An 18,752-nucleotide genomic window follows, 5' to 3' on the forward strand; every position below is an offset into this window, starting at 1 on the left:
ATATTGTAAATCGCTGAATGTCCAGCTCTCTTGAATGTAAACTGCCTAGAAGTTGCAAGATTGTGGCGGTATAGAAGAATAAAGTTATTATTATTAAAACGTCCATCACTGACGGTAAAGGGAAGCATAAAATACCAACCCCCAGTCACTAACCCAGAAAAGAGAGGCGGATCGATTCAGGTTTTATTTAGCTAGATGGGGAACAGGCTTTTTATACAGCACAATTAGCAGGAAGCTTTCAAGACACATCCTGTGTACAACCACAAAACCGTTAACGTGGATTTTTACATAGAGTGGAACCAAGAGATTTACAGGCATTTCTTTGTACAATTCTCAGATTTGTTTCAGTCTTTACAACTTCTCAAAGCAACATGTTTGGTAAGAGGATTCAGAAGCAAAATAATAAAAAATTATAAGAACAAGAAATGAACATAGAGAACAGAATACGGACAACCAACTAGTCAATGCATGCAATGTTCAATTCGGAAACATCGACATACACTAAAGCACTGTTCTCGGCTGGCTTTTTTTTTTTTTTTGGCATTTTATTTTCAATGACTGGTTTTCATTACGGATTGGATGACACCACACACCATTTTCAGCCATTGGTGATTGAGCACCTGAGCACATCACTGACAATTGTGGAAATATAACTATGGAAAAAAACCCTCACATTTACATGCTGAATGGCTGAAGAAGGCTGGACCATTGCGACCTCCCTTTATACAAAAAAGAAAAAGAAAAGTGCATTTATTTACAGAGTAACAAACCAAAGGGCTCTGTATCCTGAATTCTCCAGGGGATTTATCTGAAGAAACAAACCTAATTGATAGAAAAGATGACAAACCATAAAGCCAGACTCTGCACTTTAATTTCCAACTTCCTTTTCTCCCCCTGTTACATCGGACAGCTGGTCACGGAGCTCTCTAGCCCTTGAGCACAACCCTGACAAAGTTTAGGGTATTTTAAAATCATACAATGCAATTAAAAGACTCAAAATAGATTTCTAATAATGATATGAGGAATATAGTAAAATATACAGCTAAATATTGATATCTATGAATATATGTATCTATATATACATATATCTCTCTCTATATTTATATATGTATAGTGGCAACAAGTGTAACATATATTCTGAAGGTGATTAAATGATCTGTCAAGCATAGAACAGTAACTTTGCTTATCATCCCCACCATTAAATACTAATTCCACCGTCAGCCATTTGGACGCAGCCATTTACTAGTAACGGAGGTCAAGGCAAAGTGTCACCAGAGGCGCAGCTGCTCTTGGGCATCACTGCGTTACCTCTCCATCCTTTAAAATCACAGTCATAGCAGCTCATCATATTCCCCACGGAAACTCTGTCTTTTCAGAAGCAGGAAACATGTCCTGCTGTTCTCCGGGCTTTATTACATGGCTAAAGATACAGCTTTCTTGCTTAGGTGGAGGTTAATCCTCCCGAGAATGCAGAGGGTGTTTCAGAGAATTCCCCATAGCAGGCTTCCAATCCGTTTCATCCGTGAGAGCTCCATAAATACATCTATTGAATCCAAGGTGCACGGATACCATGTGTTTAGTGTGGGCTAAAACGTGCCAACGCACCTTTTGAAAACGCATCTGTAAACACCCACTCACTGTGCTTCTGTTAGATTTCGGTTTGTTCCCATTGTCCAAGGCCCTGAAACAAATGTGATTATTCCAGATTCTACTGGTCCAGCAGAGGTATGAAAAACTGAATGTGTTTTGCCTTACCATATAAAATATATATATATAAAACTTAACATAAAGATGGAAGTATGAAGAAATTACAGTAAAGATTTCTCTGAAAAGACAGAAATCAAAGCGCTGAAATATCCAGGAAAGGGGAGATAATTAAAAAAAATACTGCAGCATTCCTTCCCAGAGAAAGTAGCTAGGATTTATCTGCATTGCATAGAATCAGTCATAGAACATAGACTATTGGTCCAAAACACAGTTGGCACCGCTCACCTGCACCAGACGGCCTCTGGAGGACAGCACCCCTACTAATGCCGGCAGGTTACACTATACGTTAAATCCTCTTTAGCGTTTCATTTCTAAAAGAAGGACAACTGAACCTAAGGTCAGAAACCTCTTATCCATTGCTTCAGTGCCATGAACAAAGCAGCCCCCCTCTCCATGTTTACTGTGTGTCAGCCTAAAGTCTACCTGCTCCAGGATGATTATAGGTTCCCTAGTTCTTGCTGGAAATTCCCATGGCAACTCGCAGCTTTGCCTGCTGACTCCGGAATAAATCTTAGCATGGGGAAATATCCACAAGTGTCTTTTAACATGATTGCACATCCGTCTGCTCCTGCTGCTATAGAACAAAAAAAATATCTTGGGAAAGCAATCATAACTAAAAAATCCACCTTTGTGCAAATGCATTCAAACCTTGAATGTCGTCTTTGCTGTAGAGCTTCCTCCACACAAGATCACATTAGGCTTACATAATAAGACTATTTATATATTTTACATCTCTTGAAAATTAACTAACTGCTTACACTAAGCTCATTCAGTCACCTGAGTTTCTAAGAGGAACTGCAGTGTACTACGTTAATGGATCAATCCACAGATTTAGAGGTTGTCGTCACTCTTTTAAGAAGTCCTTCTCAGTCAAACCATGAGCCCACAAGAGAGAGAACCAAAGGTAATTCATTTCATTTGTCTGAATGGCTGCATATGGCATGCTCTACATGGAAACATTTGATAAGGCTCATGTGTGTGGCTGGAATCGGGCATTGTAATACGGAGCCCAGTTTGAAAATCTCCAAGAACTGGATCTGGGCATGTGGACTCAGCTATTTTCTGTAGTAATGCAGTTCTCATCTTCAGACTTTTTTTGCACTTTTATTCTCCGGAAGTAATCAAACTCTTTTCTGAGAGACCGTGCCTGTGCTTTTTCTATATCACACACATTTCAGTACAGTGATAAATACGCAAAATGCAAATTAAACCTTTTGAACCTGTACAATGAACTGTTCCTTCAGAGAAAATTCTCCATTATATTCCATGGCATAAGCCCAACATACATAATTATCCGATTTATGAAGGTCCATAGGAGGAAACCTTACTTCTTGGAAAAGTGAGATTTCTAAACTAACTTCTGCTTTTTGATTTTGTATAAAATGATTCCCAGCTTCCACAGAAAAGCAGATTGCAGTTACAGAGCTGTGGCATCCAGTGGCAGCTCCGTCCTGCATCTGACACCACCATACCTACTTGGTTGTCTCCTCATTGGTTAATCAAATCAAACCTCTTTCATTAGACGTATCCACACTTCTGCTGGGGGCCTGGTTACACATTGCCTGTCTGCTCAAGACAAGGTTACAAAGCCCTTGGTTAAGAGTTTTGTGGAGCCTGGAGCCCATTTATCTTACATTTCTTCCCCAATTCTATCTAGGACATGGTGTAAAAGTGTAGTGGATGGCAGATCTTGCCCATAGCAGACTCCGGAAACGTTGTGCCATTAGCAAGTTTGAACTCATCAGTGTGTTTGTACAGACGTGACCAACAGTTTGTGCCAGTTCACTGTTCTTTTCCTTAGGTCAACTTTGTCAAGCCAGATATAAGCTTCACCAATCAGTGTCTTCTTCATAAACTTCCCTCCATCAGAGACAAGTAAGATCTAGGAAGAAAATAAAATGTGGTTTTTGTGCCTGTATTGAAAACCATTACAGAAAACGCTAACTCTGCATTGTAACACCTTTACAGAAGCTCATGTAAACCGCTCTGAATTGACTCCCCACTCATTAGCAGCAGTCTAGAAGCTTCCAAGAAACAATAAACCTTTGCTAGTTACCAAGGTGTTTCTATTCAGAATCAAAATAATGGTGAAAAATTTCACATTAGAGATAAAGTTTCAAGTTTTATTAAAAATTTGATAAGCGAGTTCCAAAAAAAAAAAAAAAGATTCAGGGGTAAAAAATAACATAAATTTTAACATATAGATAACAAAACTAAACGGAGACTTTTGACTAACGGGAAATGGAAGGTTTGAGGGAGATAAATACAATTGCAAAAGTAAAAGAGAACATTTAAGGTAAGACCAAGAGTACTGGGGCAAAATAAAAAAAGATGTTAGTCTCATAGGGAAATGAAGGTCATCCCAGTGTGAATGCTTCTTCTTCTTCTTTTTTTTTTTCTTTATTGGTTTTTAATCAAAAACAGTGTCATACAAATGGAAGAACAAAAGTTATTCCACATATTCCACTATTATCTATACAGGTAACATAAATATCATTCAATAATTTCATTTTCCTGCATATAATAATATCATAATATATCCTAATATACAATACAAATAAAGAATAAAGTTACCCAAATATCACTATCAATATTTATTCCCCTCCCTCCAACCCCCCACCCCCCTGGATGTGTAAAGATAAACAAACCAAAGAAAAGAAGAGATATGATGAAAATACATTATTATGTTTTTACAAATTTAGTCAATGGGCTCCAAATTTTATTAAATACCTCACTAAAACCCCTACATTCTGCGTTAATTCGTAGTACACATATTCACCCACCAAAATGTATAATTAATTCTATCATGGTTTTTCATGCTTCTTTAAATAGATTACTTCTAAGTAGACCTTTAAAGTCCGCGTTGCTCCGATCAGTTGCACGTTAAGGGCTTGATCTTCAAAGGGGAGAAGGTCCTGGTCAGTTAAATCCCAGCCGCTGATCTAGTCAACAACATTGAACCAGGTTATTGCTGCTGACTAGCTCTACTAACCGGCTAGGTGAGGGGCAGTCTGGGGGCCGAGTTCAGATAGAGCCACAACTTAGCTAGTTAGTGGTGATGCTCAGTTGCTAAGGAAGTGCCACGGAAAACATGACACTGAAGTCTCCCACAGAGGCTCCCTCCCAACTGACTAAGCAGAGAACGGCTTTTGAAACCCTGCAAATCAAGAGCTAGAAAGCCACAAAAGCCTTACCACAGCAGTAACAAGTAAATAAACCTCTTTCCTTTTGTTCCCTACCTTCAGGGAACATTTTTCACTTTTATATTTTTATTTTACCCAGGATTTAAATATTTTTAACCCCTAACGGGTTTACAAGAACATACCACTTTCACGTGCATCTGCATGCATCTATATTTGCAACCACCTTTACCAAGAGGTTCATTTGCATATTGCTTGTACGTGATACCAGGGAACCTAAGCACATTTCTGCAAATCCCCGCTTAACTTAAATAGGGGCAGAAAAATGGTGCGACATAGGTGGGACCCCACTTATGTGTGTAAGCTACACATGTCCCTGCCACAATTATATCAACTCCAGGGCTAGTGTGTTTACATGTATGCCAATACTGGGTTACGCTAAATTCCATAAAGGCTCCTACCTGAATGACTAGAATCTTGTCATAAGGCATTATGGCCACTAGATGGCAGTGCTCACAAGTAGAATAGCAACCTAAGCAGGTCATTTCAGAAACATCTCCACATGTAAATGGCTGTATTCGTACTTAACTATAGAAGGACTGAAGGAAAAGGCCAAACTCTTCAAATGCTCCAGATATCACTAAAGCTCATCCAGTCGTACTGTTCAGTTCATAAACACCAATCTTGGGGGTATGAAGGAAAAAACACACGGTGCTTTACTCCATAGACAGAGCAGAAACATGTGGAGGGCCATTTTCAATACGACGTCCAGATCCAAATTGGGATGTTTTGCGGATGATGCATAAAAAAAAAAAATCCAATACCAAACGTCCATTTTCAAAAATTGCAAAACGTCCATCTTGTTTTATTGAAAATGACCATTTTTCAGATGTGCATCTATCTTTTTGAACCATTAAAAAAACCAAACATAACCCCCCCCAAAATGCACAGAACAAGTCATTGGCATGTAGGAAGAGCCAGCATTTGGAGTAGTCTGGTCGCACCGACATCCCAGCAGAGTCGTGGAGCACCCTAGGAACCACTTTAGTGAACATCACTTAAAAAGGCACGGGTACACATCTCACCATAACCCTCTGAGTTCTCCATAATTCACCCAAAATCTGTTGGACTAAAATGTACAGCAACCACCATGGAGACAGTTTACCTCTGCACAAATTGCAGCCAAATCCAAAGGAAAAGAGCAGAGTGTGCCTGGTTAAAAACCCTCTTTATTAGCAGCCAGTAATAAAATCCTTGTAGAATAGTCTTGTCAATCATAACAACATGTGGCAAATCGTGGATTCGACACGGACCGCGTTTCGGCTAAGGTGCCTGCATCAGGAGTTCCACTCTGCAAACCAGTTTTTTAAACCTTGTACACTTAATTTATTTATTTTATTTGAAAAATTATATACCGTATAAATCCTATATGGTTTAAATAACCAGTATTTGTAGATGGTCCCAATTGCCCTGAAGCAGCAAAACTCTGGTCACCTTCGGGGGACTGGATTGAAGTTGAAATAAGCATTTTTTTGTTCACAGGCAACTAGAGTCCTTGATTAGTAACAGTTAACTAACCAATTTTAGGGGGGCGGAGGTTTTTTATGTCGATGTGTTCTTTTTACACAGATAACCTAAATGTAACATCTTTCAGCTACGCAGACGACATCACTATACTCCTCCCCTTTGATTCTCCAGATCCAACCTCTACAGAAAAACTGAAAAAAACACTAGAAGCAGTGGAAAAATGAATGATAGACCACAAACTGAAACCAAACTCAGACAAAACAAAATTTCTCTTGCTCAAAAAGGCCAAAACCCCCTTCATTTCAGAATTAGAAATTAATGCCACCAAATACCCTATACAGTCCGATCTTAAACTCCTAGGAGTGATGATAGATAAGATGCTGCACAATGCAGGTCCAAATTAACAAGACTACCCAGAAAGCATTTTTAACCATGAGAAATCTACGAAAAATAAAAAAATTCTTTGACATAGAGCAATATAGGCTCATAATCCAATCCCTAGTCCTAGGTCTAGTGGACTATTGCTACATCCTCTATCTACCATGCCCTGCATACATGATAAAACAACTACAGACTGTACAAAACACCGCTCTCAGATTGATCTACTCGCTGAGTAAATATGACTACATCACCACTGCCTACCTAGACTCACACTGGATACCTATACCCCTCCCTCCCCAATCACACATGCACTCTCCCCAGCAAATAACACACTAGTCATCCCCTTGAACCTCATTTACCAAAAATATCCAAACTCCTAAATAAGCATCTCCCTTAGGTATCCATTTAACCTTCTCCTAAATAAGCATCTCCCTTAGGTATCCACCCTATATTGTTTTCCCCACTGAACCTTGTAACTACTTGAACCCTGTCAAGCTATTCTATCGATAAATCCAGATATCTTATACTTGTATTTTTATACCACAACATGTAATTTACTTAAATCGTTGTAATGTAATTCTCTCGGTAATGTCCTGATCTCTTTTAACTGTAATCCGCTTAGAACCGCAAGACACAGGCGGAATAGAAATCACAAATGTAATGTAAATGTAATATACAAGCACAAATTCAATTCAAACTATACTGTCTATTATTCTAAGCTCTAAATGGCACTGCCCCCACTTACCTAAACAACCGCCTAAATCAGAACCTTACTACTAGACAAAGAAGAACTCAGACCCCATTCACTTACCCCCCATTCAAAGGTACTCGGCACAAGAAGATGTTTGACAACCTACTAGCGACGCAGGCAGCAAAACTTGACCACTCCATCTCCAACTTGCTGACAACAACGAGCGACTTCAAATCATTTCGAAAAGGAATAAAAACCCTGCTATTCAAAAAATTTATCCAGATATCTTAACTCTTCTCCTTGTCCTTTCCCCTCCCTTGTAAATCCCCCCTCATAGTCACACCCTCTCTTGTAATTTTCTCTCTCCAAAGTATCAACCATGTATACAGCTCCCTTAAATTGCAAATCTCGTGGAAATGTCCAGTTATCTTCTTTGAAATCCTAATACCTAAACTGTAATTTTCCTGGAAATGTCCAGTTAGCTTGTTTGTAATCCGCCTTGAACTGCAAGGTATGAGCGGAATAGAAGTCACAAATGTAATGTAAAACACCCATGCTTACTCTGGAAATTTGAGACTTTCTCCTTCGTACCTTAACGATTGGTGTTTATGAGCTGAATAGTAAGAACGGATGAGCTTTAGTGTTTAATGTGGGTGTATTCAAATAGCAAATACGGTTACCTTTGCAAATAGTAAATATAGAAAGACACTGTTTACACATCCAGATTTTAACAATGCATTCATAGGGCATGGATTGGATTAGCTGAAAACCCATTTTATAAGGGAAATACATCGTAGTTTCTATATTGACTTTTACACCTGCCTCAAAGAAAACACAAATACCATCTTCAATTGACTGATTGACCTTTTCAATGCGTCTCTAGAATCAGGAGTGGTACCGGAAGACTGGAGAAGGGTGGATGTGGTCCCTCTACACAAAAGTGGAAGTAAGGAAGAAGTAGAGAATTACAGGCCAGGAAGTCTGATTTCTGTAATAAGCAAATTAATGGTGGATTACAGGACCGGAGGCAACATGGATTCACTAGAAGTAGGTCTTGTCAGACAAATCTGATCAATTTCTTTGACTGGGTGACCAGAGAATTGGATAGAGGATGTGCGCTAGATGTGGTGTATTTAGATTTTAGCAAAGCCTTTGACAGTGTTCCATACAGATGTCTAATAAATAAACTGAGTGCCCTTGGGATGGGTCCCAAAGTGACAGGATGGATCAGGAACTGATTGAGTGGAAGGTGACAGAGGGTAGTGATCAATGGAGATTGCTCGGAGGAAAGGGATGTTACCAGTTGTATTTTTGGACCTATTCTTTTAAACATTTTTATAAACAATATTGCTGAAGGGTTGTCGAGTAAGATTTGCCTCTTTGCAGATGATACCAAAATCTACAATAGAGTAGACACGTCGGATGGTGTGAATAACATGAAGAGATCTAGTGAAGCTTGAAGAGTGGTATAAAATTTGGCAACTAAAATTGAATGCTAAGAATGCAAGGTCATGCATTTGGGCTGCAAAAACCTGAAGGAGGAAAAGAACTTAAGTGCACAACAGAAGAGCGGTATTTGGGTGTGATTGTATGTGATGATCTTAAGGTGGCGAAAGCTATAAGGATGCTAAGTTGCATAGGGAGAGGTTTGGCCAGTAGGAAAAAGGAGGTATTGATGCCCCTGTATAAGACTTTGGTGAGACCTCATTTAGAATATTGTGTACAATTCTGGAGATCACACCTTCAAAAAGATATAATGGTGCATGTCTTCATCTTAAAGCATATAGGGACAGACTTAAAGATCTCAATCTGAATACTTTGGAGGAAAGGCGGGAGAGGTGACATATGATAGAGACGTTTAAATACCTACGTAATGTAAATGCGCATGTTGAGTCTCTTTAATTTGAAAGGAAACTCTGCAATGAGAGGGCATAGGATGAGATTAAGAGGTGATAAGCCCCGGAGTAATCTAAGGAAATGCGTGGAACAGTCTTCCAGAAAAGATGGTGGAGACAGAGACTGTGTCTGAATTCAAAAGGACCTGGCATAGGCACGTGGGATCTCTCAGAGAGAGAAAGACATAATGGTTACTGTGGATGGGCAGACTGGATGGGCCATTTGGCCTTTATCTGCCATCATGTTTCTATGTTTCTAAATGCTGAAGCCAACATCCCCTATTTCCCCCCAACAATTCATCAATTCCCTACCTGCAGACACCCCTCTGACATCAATAACCTCTTTTCATCTCCTCTCAACACCAAGCGCTCCATCTCAAGATTCCCCTTAACCCACCCACCCCCAACCCCCCATATCAAGGCCTCATTCAATGGACACTTGCTGACAGAAAATCCTGATGCTTGATTCCACCTCTAAGCTCTCACTAGGGTCCGTTGTTGTACAATTGGAACAGGAGTGATACACAGTCACTTCTTCTCATTGCTGTTCTGAATTTAAATTGGCACCCCTGTCCCCATAGCAGTAAGGTCTATGGGAGGAAAAGACCATTTAATTGCGATCAACCAAGAACATTTGGATTGTGCAGAATATAAATCTATCATAATAAAACCCTTGGCGCGCATGCGCACTTCAAACTATGAGCCCTGCCTCCGTGATCCGTGCTTCCATGTCACACATTTGCAGTAGAAGGAGCCAGCGGCGGTTTCCCCATCACTCTCCCTCGGCGACGCTGACTCCTTCTATTGCACATGCAGAAGCACCTTAAGCACGGACGCACGGAGGCGGCAACCATGGTGGCTACTCCCCCCTCCCACCCTCACTCCATCTAACAGGACCAATGATAGCACAAAAATAATGGAAGCAGGCATACCGACGCTCAGCATCCAGACTGTGGTTGGCGGTTGCTCAGACTGGGGAAGAGGCAAAAGGAGTGATTTAAGGGCAGGTGGGAGAAGGGAGCTGGAGCTGAAGCATCTCAGTGCATGAGAATGAAAGACACACATATAGAAAGACAGCGGGCAGGGAGAGAGACAGAAAGAAAGACAGACAGACAGAGGGCAAGGGAGAAAGACAGATAGAAAGAAAGGCAGACAGCGGGCAGGGAGAGAGACAGACAGAAAGAAAGACAGACAGCAGGCAGGGAGAGAGACAGACAGGGAGAGAGACAGACAGAAAGAAAGACAGACAGACAGGGGGCCAGGGAGAGAGACAGAAAGATAGACAGACAGACAGCAGGCAGGGAAAGAGACAGACAGAAAGAAAGAAATACAGACAGATAGCGGGAGGGAGAGAGATAGAAAGAAAGAAAGGCAGACAGCGGGCAAGGAGAGAGACAGACAGAAAGAAAGACAGACAGACAGTGGGCAGGGAGAGAGTCAGACAGAAAGAAAGACAGACAGACAGGAGGCCTGGGAGAGAGACAGAAAGATAGACAGACAGACAGCAGGTAGGGAAAGAGACAGACAGACAGAAAGAAAGAAATACAGACAGATAGCGGGAGGGAGAGAGATAGAAAGAAAGAAAGGCAGACAGCGGGCAAGGAGAGAGAAAGAAAGAAAGAGAGACAGACAGACAGACATATATTCTAGTACCCGTTAATATAACGGGCTTAAACACTAGTACTGTAAATAAATAAATGGGTAGATTCTATAAAGGGCACCTACATCAGCCAAAGGTGTGCATAAACTCAGCTATTCTGTCATCTACTTGCACATATTGGGCTGGATTCTGCAAATGGTGCCGTTCTTGGCAGCTGCATATAAAACAGCCATCAATCACATGTCAATCACACAATGATACCATTTGGAGGACAGTGGCTACATGAAAGGTTGACCAGGATCTTAAAGGTCTACATTCTCAGCACCTACCTTCCACAAGAATACAGAGGTACTTAAGGATGCCTAAGGCCACTTCCAACATTAACCATGCCTATGGTTAGGCACCTATTTATTTGGGACAAAGACACTGTTTTTGGATGCACCTAAGGGTGACTCCATTTTATAACAACATTGTAACTCAATTAAAACCATTAAATTAGGTGGTTCTAGAGAGTCTATCCCCCACCTAACTAAGGGCACCATTTTGAGAACTTGCTCTATTGTGTCTCCATTCCTGACCTTCCCATGCTCCTCCCATTTCAGTGCCCCCTTTGAAGATGTACTCTCTTAATTTTTGCTCTTCTAGAACCTGGATGTACAAATTCAACTCCCAATATACTTAATAACTGACAGTTAAGTCCAGTTAATATCTAATGATTCTATTAATTTCTCTGGAAATACTACCCTTATACTATAAGGGCATGCACAAGTTTGGGTGCTAAGCCTCGATATGCATAAACTTGTGGGAAAAAGATTGCAAATTCTCCTCACTTATAAAGTAGCCACACATCTACTACTACATCATCTACTCACATCTACTACATCATCTACTAGACTAAGTAGCCACACTAGTTCTGCTACTTTGACTCCTCAGCAATAATCAAAACAAACTTTTACACACTGTTTCTTCGGATTGCTGGTGCAAAGCCCCAGATGGACAGAAACAATTATTGTCCCCATTAAGATTAGTATGAAAACGAATCATGAAGAATTACCTGAAGAGAATGTCCAGCTGGACTCACATTAAATCGGAATGTTTCATTGAAGGACGGTTCTCGATCATGCCTGCAGACCCTTGTTTTCTTCTTAAACACTCGTTTTTGTGAAGCAATGTTAATGACATAGAGTTTTACATATAAATCTGAAAAAGAACATGTATACATCAATATAGCTCTGTATTCTTGGTTTTATGAAAGATCTGAATGGATAAAAAGTTTACTGTAATTAAATGATCGGAAGTTTCTAGGCATCTCTAAAGACACACATGGCTACTAGACCTCTACTTGATAATACAGTGCCATTCATTTTAAAGTCTCTTACAATTTTCCAGATTTCCAAGCCATGTAAATGCCTAAACAACTGGCGATCATTCCCTGTTATGTCTTACTCCTATTCCAGAGAACAGAGGTGGTGGGATTCTAGACTTAATTAGCAAGTTTCAGACCAGTGAAGAAAACCTTTGCATGCAACAAATACCTGGCAGGTGGTCAGGGGACTTAAATTTGTAGGTAATATTGCGACACTGAAGGATCTCTACTATCATCTGTTCTCCATCTGTTTTCATTTCCTTTTTCAGGGCAACTTTAATTTCTCCCATCATTTGTGTTTTACCTTTAAATAATAAAGAACAAGATACATAATTCCCATCAAGATATTTCCTGTATCGCTTTCTCCTATTCAGATATCTTAAAAGATGTTTGAGTATACTTCAGATTAAACACTCGAGTGCACATTTTTCTGCAAATTTATCACTGAAAAATATTTAATTATTATCTCTGGGCAAGAACATAAGAACATAAGAAGTTGCCTCCACTGAGGCAGACCAGAGGTCCATCTCGCCCAGCGGTCCGCTCCCGCGGTGGCCCATCAGGCCCATTGCCTGAGCAATGGTCCCAGACTATCCCTATAACCTACCGCTACTCTTATCTGTACCCCTCAATTCCTTTATCCTCTAGGAACCTATCCAAACCTTCTTTGAAGCCTTGTAACGTGCTCCGGCCTATCACAGCCTCCGGAAGCGCGTTCCATGTGTCCACCACCCTCTGGGTGAAAAAGAACTTTCTGGCATTTGTTTTAAACCTGTCTCCTTTTAATTTTTCCGAGTGCAAAATTCCACAATCTGCTCATTTGGACTTTTCCCCCCTTTTACTAAGCCATAGTCGAGGTTTCTTCCGCGGCCCAGAGCACTAAATGTTCTGACACTCCTTTGACATTAATAGAATTCCTATGAGCCTTGGAACAGCGATATAGTGCCTCGGGCTATGGTAGAAAACCTCTACCGTGGCTTAGTAAAAGAGGACCTTTGTTTTCAAAAGTGTCAGTGGCTCAAGGCCGCAGAGAGCGTTAGCTTCAGTTTCTAGGTTCAACAGCACATCATATAGTTGGGAATATGACATATCGCCATTCCTGCACCAAGTTGGGGTGGGTCACAATTTCACAAAGAAACCTCCCCTGCCCCTCGTCAATTTCCTCTTGTTATGTGATGGTTCTCATGTATGCTTATTAAAGAGTTCTATTTGCATATCTATGCATGTTATCATGCTGCCTGTTATGATGTTTTTCTGTTGTATTATTGTTTTGCAGTGCTGTTAAATGTTTACATTTTTGATACTGTATCATGTTACTCCTATTTCTAGCAATCAATTTGCAAACTCCTGGTTTTCATCACTGATTGTTTTTATGCTTATGATTGGCCGTTTCACGATTTCTGTGTTGTTAACAGGTCATAAGAGTAGCGGGCTGGGAACCAACAGTCCAAAGTTCAAATTCCATGGAAGCTCCTTGTGGCCTTGGGCAAGTCATCTAAGAAAAAGGCAATTGCAAGCCACTCTCGTATCATCGTCTGCTAAGGCCACTGTCCATCCTCTCTCCCAGGAATTACTGCAAGATTTCACCAAGCTGATGTTGCTCCTTGGTCTCTTGGGCTTTCATAATATAATCCCTTGCTCTAGAATTTTCTTTACTTTGAAAGATGCTTGATTCTTGTACTTTCAAAATAACAAGAAAATTGACCCTGGTCCCTCCACAAAGAGTAATATCGAAGAAGCAAAGAAATCGTGAAGAGTCCATATCCAAGATGAGGACTTTTATTCAAACAAATAGATAAATAATCCATGTAAAAATGTCTAGGGCCTGAACACGGTCCGTGTTTCGACAATGTGGTCTTCTTCAGGGGTCCCTAAGTGGTCTTAAAATCTGGGCTTTCTTTCCCAGTACAAAGACGTTTAAAACTGCTCTGCCACCTTTCTGTCTCCTTTAGTTCACCCCCTCTATCACATTGTTTTTAGTATGTCTGTCATTGTCTTTGTCAAGTATATTTTTACATCGTTTTAAAGATCACATGAATTCCCCCTTATTTCATTGTACATCGCCTAGAAATCTTGAAACTTGATGTTTTTCTTTATATATACTGATATTTGTCAACATTTGCTTATTTATGATCTGAAGAAGGGTTACCATTCGAAAGCTCATCATAAAATGCATTGAGTTAGTCCATTAAAAAAGGTATCACTTTATTTTCTTTATACTACCTTGGAAAGTGAACTAACACGGCCATAAGAACACAAGAATAGCCTTAATGGGTCAGACCAATGGTCCATCAAGCCCAGTAGCCCGTTCTCATGGTGGCCAATCCAGGTCACTAGTGCCTGGCCAAAACCCAAGGAATAGCAACATTCCAGAATCCCAAAGAGTACTATGCTTCTAGAATTTTAGTAACATTCCATGTTACTGATCCAGGACAAGCAGTAGCTTCCCCCATATCTTTCTCAATAATAGACGATGGACTTTTCCTCCAGGAAATTGTCCAAACCCTTCTTAAAACCAGCTATGCAATCTGCTCTTATCACAACCTCTGGCAACGCGTTCCAGAGCTTAACTATTCTCTGAGTGAAAAAATATTTCCTCCTATTGATTTCCCTGTAACTTCGAGTGTCCCCTAGTCTTTGTAATTTTTGACCGACTGAAAAATCGATCAACTTTTACCCATTCTACTCTACTCAGAGTAGTGTGAAGTAGTGTTTTGTGAAATGAACTAAATGTTTCTCCTGTTTCAGTACTTGGATATGCTGCTGAATTGAAAGCCCTGACTCAGCGGCTAATTGTGCCACTAATAATGCCATTGGCATGTGGCCATTAAAGGTTAGCACACAAGCCCCTACTACCACTTCTTTTGTATGTGAAGAGGGCTAATGCGCTGATCATACAGCAATGTTGACACGTTAATTATCACAGAAATGCCTAATCTCCACCTCCCCAGCCATGCCCCCTGTGAAAAAAATATGAAACATTAGCATGTGGTATGTGCATGTAAAGTGCAAGATTACGATGGGACACCTCAGCGTAATCCCTCTTAAGCTTCAGATGGCATTGGGATGACGCTGGAGGTCTTTTCCAGACTAGCACAAAACTGATTTCGTTTTAGATCCACAATTCCTCAAGTCGCTAGGACTCGAGCCCGAGTCGATGGCCCCTAACAACAACTGTAGTTTACCCCTTAGTCTTTTTAGGGGATACAAACATAAGTAACAGTCAGCTCATTGTAATTGCACCCTCTAGAACAACTAGAAAAGTGACTTTGCTTCCAAAAGCAACTGGAACAGTGAAGCACAGCAAGGCATGCAGTAACTGAAAGGCAGTAGCTGTTTGGCTGTTTTCGTTTCTCTGTCTGACGGTCCCTTTCTAACATTGCACTCATTGTTCATTGGGAATCTACCCGTGAAATTATTTCAGTTGAAATTTTAAGTTTGGATTGTACATTTCATAGAGAAAACCAGAAGAAATGGTAGTACCTGTATATTAGCAATGTTTTGGATGTGTGTAGGGAAATGAAATTTCTCAGGTAATTTTTATCATAAAGAGAAAACATATTTTTCTGTTAATTTTTTTCCAATATTTCAAATAAAATGAGTCTTCTGATAACTGAATGACAGAACATTTTCTTTTGACTGATCCCTCTCAATTTTAATCTCACGTGTTGGTGAGGCATCAACTTGTCCAGTCAACATGTAGGTGGTTTTTGCTATCAACAGTTTGTCTGGGTAACTGTCAACCCCATTGCTCCAAAGAGCCTGAAAATGATATAACTATCTCTTTTGAATTTGCCTGCAGTAAACCAGATCGTGTTACCTGCGCACATCTCACAGTTTGTAGGTCTCCATTCAGGACTCGATGAATACTATCTGTAGGTTTTGCATGGTTACCATGCCAACAGGTTGGCAACTGTTATAGTCAAGGATGCAAGTGTTTCATTAACTGTTGCCACCTATATATTACAACCTATTCAAGTGCCATCAAGCCCCATCTCGACCACATCCCCAAGTGACAGCTCCAATGACCTACTGAGCACTGTTTTGACAGAGAAACAATGCAAAAGCAAAGAGGTTCTACCACCCAGAGCTAGCACCGATGAACAGAAGCTTTGTAAGGCTTGACTCTTCTCTTCCACCCTGAAGCTCAGTGACCCAGATACAGTCTGGTAGAGGGGTGAAGAGTTACTAGAGGACCATCTTTAATAGTATGAATTAGAGAATGACACGGGGAAAAAATCTGTCCCCGTCACCGGCCCACCATCCTCTGCACCGCCCCGTCACCGCCGTTCCCTTCACCGCCCCGTCACCATCACCGCCATCCCTTTCACCACCCCGTCACCGCCACTGCCATCCCATTCACCGCCCCGTCACCGTCCCCGCTGCATCCATATAAGCCTTAGTACTGTAATATTTAGCTTATTCCTTTCTTATAAATCAAAGTTCCTGCTGCTGAACTAGAGAAAGAGATGTTCAGCTGGCAGGGCTTTGTTTATAAATTTTTATCAACACAACTAATATACTATTTTATCCTAAAGCAAAAAATAAATAAATAAATATAATTTTTTTTTTCTACCTTTGTTGTCTGGTTTCTGCTTTCCACATCTTCTCATTGAATTCCTTCCATCCACTGTGTGTCTTCTCTCTGCGTCTTCCATTTGCTGTTACTGTGCCTCTCCCTTAACCCCCCCCCCCCCCCAATTGGTCTAGCACCCATCTTCTTCCCTCCGCTCCCCCATAGTCTGCCATCTGTCTTCTTCCCACTCTGTCTTCCACATTTCCCTTGGGGGTCTGTTCCTCTCCACCCTCCTTCAATGTCTGTTCTATTCCTTTCCACCACCACCCTTCCCTCCCTCCTTTACCATCTGTTCCTTTCTACTACCCTTCAGCTCCTCTCGCGTGGCCTATCTACCTTCCTTCCTCTTATTTTCATGGCACGTTACAATGTAATTTGTGCAAGCCACTGGAGCCTGAAAGCTCGGTCCCTGTCCCATCCCCACAAACCATCTCGCTTCTGTGCTCCTATTTTCTCCATTTCTAATATCTCCCCTATGTATCTGTCATTGCCCCCCCTGTGTCCATATACCATCCCCATGGCATGTCCCCTTTATGTCTCTGTCCCTATGCCCCATGCACATAATTTCCCCTCTTTCTGTTACCTTCCTGTGTCCAGATTTCCCCTATCTTCCTCTTCCATACCAGTGTGTCTCTTCTTTTCAACCCCATCTTTCTTCACCCCCCCCCCCTGCTTCTAGCATCTGGCTCACCTGCCAGTCCTTCCCTTTCTTTCCTGCTGTGAGTTTTTCTTTCCGACTTCATCCCCTTGGCCCAGAATCCTTTTCCCTTTCACTCCCTCCTTCCAATTTGAGCCGGGAACACTAGCGATCGCACGGTCCCCGCAGCCACTACCTGCCTGCCCAATCGATCCTAGTGTTTAGCCAGCTCTCTCCCTTCTCCTCACCTTAGTTTATAGGTTTTCTTTTTCGGCGACCTGCACGCTTTCCCAAAGAGCCGCGCACGCGCGGCTGCTCAGTGTTCAATCTTCTGCTCTGCTGCAACTTCCTGTTTCCGGTTGCGTCAGAGCAGAAGATCGAAACTGAGCAGCAGTGGGTGCGCGGCTCTCTGATAGCATGCGGGTCGCCGAAAAAGAAAATCTACAAACTAAGGTGAGGAGAAGGGAGAGAGCTGGCTAAACACTAGAATCGATTGGGCAGGCGGGTGTGAGCTGCGGGGACCGCGCGATCCTTCATGCCTCACTGCGGGGACAAGACCATTCACCGCCCCGCGGGCGGTGAATGGCCTTGTCCCCGTCGCCGCAGCGACTGCTAGTTTTCTTCCCCGTTTTTGGCGGGTGACCCGTGGCTAAAATGCGGTGGCTGCGGGTAAACCGCCACCGTGTCATTCTCTAGTATGAATGCAGTTTTAATAAAGACACCTTGCCTCCCAGTTGATTCAAACATACACCTTGTGTTTGCAGTACCCGAGAAGCACACAGCACTTTGCTTCCCTATAGAAAAGTCTGGTTTTGGTTCCTGCTTGAGGACTGTACAACGATAGCATTAGAATTGTGACACAACTGTGATTAAGCTCCTGCAAAGCCACAGCTCTGTAGAAATCCCCTGGACTCCGCATTGAACATTACACCCTCAGCATATCCCAAGTCGTGTGTCTCCTGTCCTCTCTGGCTCCTCTAGTTCAGATCGCTATATCTGGGACAGCGCCAGGGCCCTTTAACTGATCCTCCTTTAAATCAGCTATAACTTTATAGGTCAATACACATAGTCCTGCTCCAGAAAATTAGTAGGAATGTGGAAGGGCAAAAATTATTAGTTCATTTTCAGAAACGTTTGCATTTCCTCCAGATTTTTGTTTTGATTTTTTTCGG

At 41.4% G+C, this 18,752-nt stretch overlaps 1 protein-coding gene across 1 annotated transcript in view; it reads right to left on the bottom strand.

Annotated features, from left to right (window-relative positions):
* Positions 1-2,202: 2,202 nt before the first annotated feature.
* PCLO (piccolo presynaptic cytomatrix protein) overlaps positions 2,203-18,752 on the bottom strand; it is a 283,861-nt gene continuing 267,311 nt past the window's right edge. The window contains exons 25-27 of the mRNA XM_033958826.1: positions 12,537-12,671; positions 12,056-12,201; positions 2,203-3,649 (exon numbers count right to left, since the gene is read on the bottom strand). Of these exons, the coding sequence (XP_033814717.1) occupies positions 3,509-3,649; positions 12,056-12,201; positions 12,537-12,671 (422 nt within the window). The 3' untranslated portion in view covers positions 2,203-3,508. The remainder of the gene's footprint in view (positions 3,650-12,055; positions 12,202-12,536; positions 12,672-18,752) is intronic.

The sequence above is a fragment of the Geotrypetes seraphini genome, chromosome 9, assembly GCF_902459505.1.
Source record: "Geotrypetes seraphini chromosome 9, aGeoSer1.1, whole genome shotgun sequence".
Classification (NCBI taxonomy): domain Eukaryota; kingdom Metazoa; phylum Chordata; class Amphibia; order Gymnophiona; family Dermophiidae; genus Geotrypetes; species Geotrypetes seraphini.